At 55.7% G+C, this 9,722-nt stretch overlaps 2 protein-coding genes across 2 annotated transcripts; both read left to right on the top strand.

The window, feature by feature from the left end:
* The first annotated feature begins 1,092 nt into the window (after positions 1-1,092).
* On the top strand, positions 1,093-5,791 carry LOC135288451 (cleavage and polyadenylation specificity factor subunit 6-like). The gene is given in 5 exon segments (XM_064401842.1): positions 1,093-1,201; positions 2,263-2,732; positions 2,734-2,913; positions 3,038-3,090; positions 4,816-5,791. Coding segments are annotated over 5 exon segments (1,575 nt in total). The 3' UTR covers positions 5,579-5,791.
* Positions 5,792-6,133: 342 nt separating this feature from the next.
* On the top strand, positions 6,134-9,506 carry LOC135288545 (uncharacterized; the record flags this gene model as incomplete). The annotated part of the gene is given in 2 exon segments (XM_064401935.1): positions 6,134-6,489; positions 6,491-9,506. Coding segments are annotated over 2 exon segments (2,148 nt in total), but the record flags the coding sequence as incomplete, so codon positions are not given.
* Positions 9,507-9,722: the final 216 nt, after the last annotated feature.

Here is a 9,722-nt window from a genome sequence, read left to right as displayed (position 1 = left end):
TTTTAGGCAATTACAGGTGGATTTGGGGGTTCCCGGGTGGATTTTGGGTTTTCTAAGTGGGATTTTGGGCAATTCGTGGAGGATTTTGGGGTTTTTTTGAGTGGATTTGGTGCTTCTGGTCCATCCCAGGTGAACTTTGGGGTTTTCTGAGTGGATTTTGGGTGATCCTGAGGAGATTTTGGGCAATTCCAGGTGGATTTGGGTTTCTGAGCAGATTTGGGTTGCTTTTGGACGATCCCAGGTGGGATTTGGGATTTTCTGGGTGGATTTTGGGCAATCCCAGGTGGAATTTTGGGTTTTCTGGGTGGATTTTTGGGTGGTTTTGGGTGATCTCAGGTGGGATTTTGGGGTACCCAGGTGGATTTTGGGTGATCCTGAGTCGATTTTGGGCAACCCCAGGTGGATTTTGGGGTTTTCTGAGTGGATTTTGGGCAATCCCAGGTGGAATTTTGGGTTTTCTGGGTGGATTTTTGGGTGGTTTTGGGTGATCCTAGGTGGAATTTTGGGGTTCCCAGGAGGATTTTGGGGTTCCCAGGTGGATTTAGGGTTTTCTGAGTGGATTTTGGGCAATCCCAGGAGGATTTGGAGTTTTCTGAGTGGAATTTTGGTGCTTTTGGTCAATCCCAGGAAGATTTGGGGTTTTCTGAGTGAATTTTGAGTTTCCCAGGTGGATTTTGGGATTTTCTGAGTAGATTTTGGGCAATTCCAGGTGGATTTGGGGTCTCCAGAGCAGATTTGGGTTGTTTTTGGACGATCCCAGGTGGGATTTGGGGGTTTCTGAGGGGATTTTGGGGTTTTCTGAGTGGATTTTCGGTGCTTCTGGGCCGTTCCCAGGTGGGTTTGGGATTTTCTGAGTGGTTTTTGGGTTTCCCAGGTGAATTTTGGGTTTTCTGAGTGGATTTTGGGCAATCCCAGTGGGATTTTGGATTTTCTGAGTGGATTTTTGGTGCTTCTGGGCCCTTCCCAGTGGGATTTTGGCCCGTTCCAAGTGGGATTTTTTGGCGATTTCACCCCAACCTTTGCAGATTTCAGGAACTTTGATGTTTTTGTGCTCTCCCGTCCTCACTCTGACGTTTTCCCCCTCTGCAGGCCATGGCCCCGCCGCGCTGCTCGCGCTGCGCGCTGCCCTCGGCGCTGCTGCGCTCGCGCTCGCTGCTCCCGTTCTGCCGCCGCTGCTTCCTCTGCGCCTTCGAGAGCCGAGGCGCTGCAGGCGCTGCTGCAGCCCGGCCCGGGCCCGCCGCCCCCCAAACTCGGGGTTCCGCCCCGAAATCCTGGGGTTCCACCCCAAAATCCTCAAAATCCTGAGGTTCCGCCCCAAAATCCTGGGGTTCCGCCCCAAAATCCCGGGGTTCTGCCTCAAAATCCTGAGGTTCCGCCCCAAAATCCCGGGGTTCTGCCTCAAAATCCTCAAAATCCTGAGGTTCCGCCCCAAAATCACAGGGTTCTGCCTCAAAATCCTGACGTTCCACCCCAAAATCCCGGGGTTTCACCCCAAAATCTGGGGTTCTACCACAAAACCCTCAAAATCCAGGGGTTCCACCTCAAAATCCTGGAGTTCTACCCGAAAATTCCGGGGTTCTACCTCAAAATCCTGAGGTTCCGCCCCAAAATCCCGGGGTTCTACCCCAAAATCTCCAAAATCCTGAGGTTCCGCCCCAAAATCTTGGGGTTTTGCCCCAAAATCCCAGGGTTCTACCCCAAAATCGCAGGGTTTCACCCCAAAACCCTGAAAATCCCGAGATTCCATCCCAAAATTTTGGAGTTTCAAACCAAGAATCTGGGGTTCCACCCCAAAACCCTGAAATTACCCCAAAAAAACCCTTAAATCCCCCCCAAAACTTCACGATCCCACCCCAAAACCCCCTGAATTCCCCCCAAACCCCCTCAAATCCCCCCCAAAACTTCACAATCCCACCCCAAACCCCTCAAATCCCCCCCAGACCCCCTCAAATCCCCCCCAGACCCCCCTGCAATCCCCCCCAAACCCCCTCGAATCCCCCCCAAAACTTCGCGATCCCGCCCCAAAACCCTGAGATTTCCCCCCAAACCCCCTCAAATCCCCCCTCACAAAGCCCCTCAAATCCCCCCCAGACCCCCTCGAATCCCCCCCAAACCCCCTACAATCCCCCCCAGACCCCCTCAAATCCCCCCCATACCCCCCTTAAATCCACCCCAGCCCCCCTGGAATCCCCCTCAGCCCCCCTGGAATGCCCCCCAGCCCCCCTGGGAATGCCCCCCAAAACCCCCTCAAATCCCCCCCAGACCCCCTCGAATCCCCCCAAACCCCCTACAATCCCCCCCAAACCCCCTCAAATCCCCCCCAAAACCCCCTCGAATCCCCCCCCAAAACTTCGCGATCCCGCCCCCAAACCCCTTGGAATCCCCCCCAAACCCCCTCAAATCCCCCCCAAACCCCCTTGAATCCCCCCCAAAACTTCACGATCCCGCCCCAAAACCCTGAGATTTCCCCCCAAACCCCCTGCAATCCCCCCCAAACCCCCTGCAATCCCCCCCAGCCCCCCTGGGACGCCCCCCAGCCCCCCTGGCCGTGCCCCCGGCCGGGCCAGGCGGTGGCCGTGGCGGCCTCGGGGGGCAAGGACTCCACGGTGCTGGCTCACCTGCTGGCGCGGCTGAACCGCGCCCACGGGCTGGGGCTGCGCCTGGCGCTGCTGGGCGTGGACGAGGAGGGCATCGAGGGCTACCGGGACCAGGCGCTGGGCGTGCTGCGCGCCACGGGGGGCGCGGCTGCCGCTGCCGCTGCTGCTGGTGTCCCACCGGCAGCTCTTCGGCTGGGCCGTGGACGAGCTGGGCGCGCTGCTGGGCGGGCGCAGCCGCTGCACCGTGTGCGGCGTGTTCCGCAGCACGCGCTGGAGAGGGCGGCCAGGGAGATGGGAGCCGACTGGATCGCCACTGGTGAGCACTGGGATATACTGGGAGGGGGTTTGGGGTCACTGGGAGGGGGTTTGGAGTCATTGAGAAGGACTGGGATGGGCTGGGAGGGGTCTGGGGGCTGCACCGTGTGCGGCGTGTTCCGCAGGCACGCGCTGGAGAGGGCGGCCAGGGAGATGGGAGCCGACTGGATCGCCACTGGTGAGCACTGGGATATACTGGGAGAGCACTGGGAGGGGGTTTGGGGTCACTGGTTTGTACTGGGAGGGGTCTGGGGGCTGCACCGTGTGCGGCGTGTTCCGGAGACACGCGCTGGAGAGGGCGGCCAGGGAGATGGGAGCGGATTGGATTGCTACTGGTGAGCACTGGGATATACTGGGAGGGGGTTTGGGGTCACTGGTTTGTACTGGAAGGGACTGGGAGGGGTCTGGGGGCTGCTCGGGGGGGCGCAGTGTTCCAGAGGCACGCGCTGGAGAGTGCAGCCAGGGAGATGGGAGCCGACTGGATCGCTACTGGTGAGCACTGGGATATACTGGTTTGTACTGGGAGAGGGTTTGGAGTCACTGGGATGGACTGGGAGAGCACTGGGAGGACTGGTTTATACTGGGACGGGGGTAGGAGTCACTGGGAGGGGCTGGAGAGGGCCACATGCAAGATGGCAGCCATCTGGATCATACTGGTGAGCACTGGTTTGTACTGGGAGAGCACTGGGTTATACTGGGAGGGGCTGGGAGGAGGCTAGGAGTCGCTCTGGAGGGACTGGGTTATACTGGTTTGTACTGGGAGGGCGTTAGGAGTCACTGGGAGGGACTGGAGAGGGCCACATGCAAGATGGGAACCAGCTGGATCGTACTGGTGAGCACTGGTTTGTACTGGGAGAGCACTGGCTTATACTGGGAGGGGCTGGGATGAACTGGGAGGGGACTGGGATGAACTGGGAGGGGACTGCCATAAACTGGGAGAGGACTGGGATGAACTGGGAGGGGACTGGCAGGTTACTGGTTTTTAACTGGGAGGTCATTGGTCCTTACTGGCGGTCACTGTTCCTTACTGGACGTCACTGGTTTGTACTGGGCAGGTCACTGCTGGCCATTGGTGGTCACCACTGGTCACTTGTGGTCACTCGTGGTCTCTCCTGGTCACCTGTGGTCACTCGTGGTCATTCGTGGTCACTCGTGGTCACCTGTGGTCAGTCATGGTCACTGTTGGTCACTGTTGGTCACTCGTGGTCACTGCTGGTCACTCGTGGTCATTCGTGGTCACTTGTGGTCACTCGTGGTCACAGTTGGTCACTGCTGGTCACTCGTGGTCACTGCTGGTCACTCGTGGTCACTGTTGGTCACTCGTGGTCACTCGTGGTCACTGTTGGTCACTGTTGGTCACTGCTGGTCACTGTTGGTCACTGCTGGTCACTCATGGTCACTGTTGGTCACTGCTGGTCACTCGTGGTCACTGTTGGTCACTCGTGGTCACTCGTGGTCACTCGTGGTCACTGTTGGTCACTGTTGGTCACTGTTGGTCACTGCTGGTCACTGTTGGTCACTGCTGGTCACTCATGGTCAGTCATGGTCACTGCTGGTCACTGTTGGTCACTGCTGGTCACTGCTGGTCACTCGTGGTCAGTTGTGATCACTGTTGGTCACTCGTGGTCACTTGTGGTCACTGTTGGTCACTCGTGGTCACTTGTGGTCACTGTTGGTCACTCGTGGTCACTTGTGGTCGCTGTTGGTCACTGCTGGTCACTCGTGGTCACTTGTGGTCCCTGTTGGTCACTCGTGGTCACTGTTGGTCACTGTTGGTCACTGTTGGTCACTGTTGGTCACCTGTGGTCACTGTTGGTCACTGCTGGTCACTCGTGGTCACTGTTGGTCACTCGTGGTCACTGTTGGTCACCTGTGGTCACTCGTGGTCACTCTGCTCCCCCAGGCCACAACGCCGACGACGTGGCCGAGACGGTGCTGATGAATTTCCTGCGCGGGCGACGTGGCCCGGCTGCGGCGCGGCGGCCAACGAGGCCTGGGGGGGCCCACCGCGGCCACCAACGGGGCCACCATGGCCACCCATGACTCCATGGCCACCAACGAGGCCTTGGTGGCCACCACAGAGACCAACGGGGCCACCAATGTCACCGTGGCCACCAACGAGGCCTTCAGGGCCACCAACGAGGCCACCACAGTCAAGGAGGACGTTGTGGCCACCGACGTGGTCAGTGTGGCCAGTGACAGCAACGAGGTCACCGTGGCCACCAACAAGGTCACCCGTGGCCACCAACGAGGTCACCGTGGCCACCAACGAGGTCACCGTGGCCACCAATGACGCCGTGGCCACCAATGAGGTCGCCGTGGCCACCAACGAGGTCACCGTGGCCACCAACGAGGTCGCCGTGGCCACCAGGGAGGCTCCTCCAGCCTCGGTGGCCGCCAGTGGCCCAACGGAAGCCAGCGGTGGCCAAGGGAAGGTCGTGGGAGAGAGCGCGAGGGATTGTTCCGGAAACTCAGCGGGGTTTTTGGGAAACTCGACGGAAACCGTGGAAAACTCAACGGAGCCATCGGAAACTCAACGGAGCCATCGGAAAACCCAACGGAGCAGAACCGGAACTCAACAAAAGCCTTGGGAAACCCAACGGAACCCAACGAGAACTCAACCAAGCCCAACAAGATCTCAACGGAACCCAACAAGAACTCAATGAAAGTCAATGAGAGTGCAACGAAAGTCAACGAGAGCTCAACAAAAACCCAATGAGAACCCAACGAAACCCAACAAGAATCCAACAAAACCCAATGAGAACTCAATGAAACTCAATGAGATCTCAATAAAACTCAACGAGAACTCAATGAAACCCAACGAGAACTCAATGAAACCCAACAATATCTCAACAAAACCCAACGAGAACTCAACGAAACCCAATGAGAACTCAATGGAAGTCAATGATATCTCAACAAAACCCAACGAGATCTCAACAAAACTCAACAAGAACTCAATGAAACCCAACGAGATCTCAACGAAACCCAATGAGAACCCAACGAAACCCAATGAGAACTCAATGGAACCCAATGGGATCTCAACAAAACTCAATGAGAACCCAAAGAAACTCAACAAGAACTCAACACAACCCAACGAGAACTCGATGAAACTCAACGAGAACTCAATGAAACCCAATGATATCTCAACAAAACTCAACGAGATCTCAACAAAACTCAACAAGAACCCAATGAAACCCAACGAGAACTCATGAAACCTTTGGAAAACTCAACAAAACTCAACAGGAACCCAACAAAACCCAACAAAATCTCAACAAAACCAACAAGAACCCAACGAAACCCAACAAGAACCCAACGCAACCCCCGGGGAAGCCCCAGCGGTGCCGCGCCGTGGCCGACGGTTGCCGCGGCTGAAGCCGCTGCGGCACGCGTCGCAGAAGGAGATCGTGCTCTACGCCCACTTCCGGGGGCTGCCCTACGCCAGCGCCGAGTGCCGGCACGCGCCGCTGGCGTTCCGCGGGCACCCGCGGGCGCTGCTGAAGGAGCTGGAGGCCGCGCGGCCGGCGGCCGTGGCCGCGCTGGCGCACTCGGGCCGGCGGCTGGCGCTGGGCGCGGCGCCGGGCGCGGGGGCGGCGCCCGGGGGCCTGCGGGCGCTGCGGCGCCGCCGCCAGCGGGCAGCTGTGCATGGCCTGCGTCCTGCTGGCCGCGCTGGACCGCGGGCGGCCGCGGCTGGCGCTGGGCAAGCGCGGCCTCAGGGTGGCCACCGAGGGGGGCGGGGACGGTGGCCACTGGGAGGGTGGTCAAGGGGTCGGTGGTCAGTGGGGTGGTGGTCAAGGGGTCGGTGGTCACTTGGATGGTGGTCAAGGGGCTGGTGGCCACCAGGATGGAGTTGGTGGTCACTGGGGTGGTGGCCAAGGGGTCAGTGGCCACCAGGACGGAGTTGGTGGCCACCCACAGGGTAGCCAAGGCTGTGGTGGCCACGGCAGCTGTGGCTGCAGGGCCGGTGGTCAAGCGGCCAGTGGTCACTTCAGTGGTGGTCAGGGGGGAGCTGCTGGCCACAGTGACCACCACGCCCAGAGTTTTGATGACCACCAAGCCCAATTTTTTGGTGGCCACCAAGCCCAGGATCTTGGTGGCCCTGATGACCCTGGTGGCCGTGTTGGTGGCCCTGGTGACCACAAGGCTCAGAGGTTTGGTGGCCACCAGGCCCAAAGTTGTGATGACCACCAGGCCCAGAGTTCTGATGACCACCAAGCCCCGATTTTTGGTGGCCACCAAGCCCAAAGTTCTGGTGGCCCCGGGTGGCCCGGGTGTCCCCGTTGGTGGCCCGGGTGTCCCCGTTGGTGGCCCCCGTGCAGGTGGAGCTGCAGGGCCGCGCCGGGCGCTCGGAGCGGCGCCCGCCTCGGCGCCTTCGGCCACGGTCCGGACGGGCCCGGGGACGCCGCGGGGGCTGGGGGACATCTGGGACTTCTGAGGGGACACCGGGGACATTTTGGGGACATTTTTGTGGTTTGGGGTCATTTTGGGGACATTTGGGGGACATTTTTGGGGTTTTTTGTGGTTTCTGGGGACATTTTTGTGGTTTTTTTAGGACATTTTGGGGACTTTTTTGTGGTTTTTGGGACATTTTGGGACATTTTGGGGCATTTTTTTGTGGGTTTTGGGACATTTTTGTGGGTTTTTTGGGACATTTTGGGGCCTTTTTTGTGGTTTTTGGGACATTTTGGGGACATTTTTGTGGGTTTTGGGCCTTTTTTGTGGTTTTTGGGACATTTTGGGGACGTTCCTGGGGTCACCTTGGGACATTTTTGTGGGTTTTGGGGCCTTTTTTTGTGGTTTTTTTGGGACATTTTGGGGCATTTTGGTGGTTTTTGGGACATTTTTGTGGTTTTGGGGGACATTTTGGGGACATTTCTGTGGGTTTTGGGACATTTTGGGGACATTTTTGTGGGTTTTTGGGACATTTTGTGGTTTTGGGGACATTTTGAGGCCTTTTTTGTGGTTTTCGGGACATTTTGGGGCCTTTTTCGGTTCCTGGGGTCATTTTGGGTCACTTGGGGCCTTATTTGTGTTTTTTTGGGACATTTTGGGGCCATTTGGGACATTTTGAGGACATTCCTGGGGTCACCTGGGGACATATTTGTGGCTTCTGGGACATTTGGGGGCATTTTTGTGACATTTTGGTACATTTTTGGGGTTTTTTGTGGTTTCTGGGGACATTTATGTGGTTTTTGGGACATTTTGGGGACTTTTTTCTGGTTTTTGGGGACATTTTGGGGACTTTTGGGACATTTTGGGGACATTTTTGTAGTTTTTAGGGCCTTTTTTGCGTTTCTTTGGGACATTTTGGGGACTTTTTTGTGGTTTTTGGGACATTTTGGGGACATTTTGGGATCCTTTGGGACATTTTGAGGATGTTCCTGGGGTCACCTGGGGACATTTTTGTGGTTTTGGGGACATTTTGGGGACATTTTTGTGGGTTTTTAGGACATTTTGGGGCCTTTTGTGTGGTTTTTTGGATATTTTTGGTCTCTTGGGAACTTTTTGGGACATTTTGGGACATTTTTGTGGCTTTTGAGACATTTTGGGGACTTTTTTGTGGGTTTTTTTGGGACATTTTGGGGACATTTGGGACATTTTGAGGACATTCCTGGGGTCACCTGGGACTTTTTTGTGGTTTTTGGGACATTTTGGGGCCATTTTTGTGACATTCTGGGGACATTTTTGTGGTTTGGGGACATTTTGGGGTTTTTTTTGTTTCTGGGGACATTTTTGTGATTTTTTGGGGACTTTTTTGTCGTTTTTGGGATATTTTGGGTCTCTTGGGGACTTTTTGGGACATTTTGGGGGATATTTTTGTGGTTTTTTCGGACATTTTGATGACTTTTTTGGTTCCCTGGGGTCATTTTGGGTCTCTTAGGGACTCTTGGGGGCATTTTGGGGTCTTTTGGGGACATTTTAGGGACTTTTTTTTGGTTTTTAAGGACATTTTGAGGCCTTTTTTTGTGGTTTTTGGGATGCTTTGGGTCTCTTAGGGACTTTTTGGACATTTTGGGGACATTTTAGGGACATTTTGGGGACTTTTTTCGTTCCCAGGGGTCATTTTGGGTCTCTCGGGGACATTTTGGGACATTTCGGAGTCACTTTGGGGACATTTTGGGACATTTTTGGGACATTTTGAGGTCTGTAGGGACATTTTGGGGACAGCTGGGGACTTTTTTGGGTTGTTTTTGGACATTTTGGGGTCCCTGGGGACATTTTTGGGCTCTTTTGGGACATTTTTGGGATCCTTGGGGCCTTTCGGGACATTTTTGGGGCCCCTGGGGACGTTTTTGGGGACATTTTGGGGTTTTTTAGGACATTTTTGGGGGTTTTTTTGGGACATTTTTAAAGAATTTTGGGACATTTTGAGGATTTTTTTGGGGACATTTTTGAGGATTATTTTGGGGACATTTTTGCCGCTTTTTGGGGCATTTTTGGTGGTTTTCGGGTCATTTTGGGACATTTTTGGTTTTTTGGGCTCCCCGGGGCCTCCAAACGAAGGGGGCGTGGCCAGCGCGGTTTATGCAAATGAGCTTCAGCTTCGGTGGGCGTGTCCTTACGAACCAACCCAATAAAGCGAAATTAAACCTTTAATTATGCAAATGAGGCTCGTTTGTGGGCGGGGCCTCATTAACCAGCGCGGCTGGGCGGTGATTATGCAAATTAAGGGCGCATTTACCGAAATGAAGATGGCGGTTATGCAAATGAGGCTCGGCGAACGCGGAAGCGCGGCGGCGCTATGCAAATGAGCTGCATGCAAATGAGCGAGATGCAAATAAATCCTGTGGCGGGCAGGAGGCGTGGCCTTGT

Source organism: Passer domesticus, chromosome 33 (assembly GCF_036417665.1).
Source record: "Passer domesticus isolate bPasDom1 chromosome 33, bPasDom1.hap1, whole genome shotgun sequence".
NCBI lineage: Eukaryota > Metazoa > Chordata > Aves > Passeriformes > Passeridae > Passer > Passer domesticus.
This window is presented reverse-complemented; position numbering and strand designations above follow the sequence as displayed.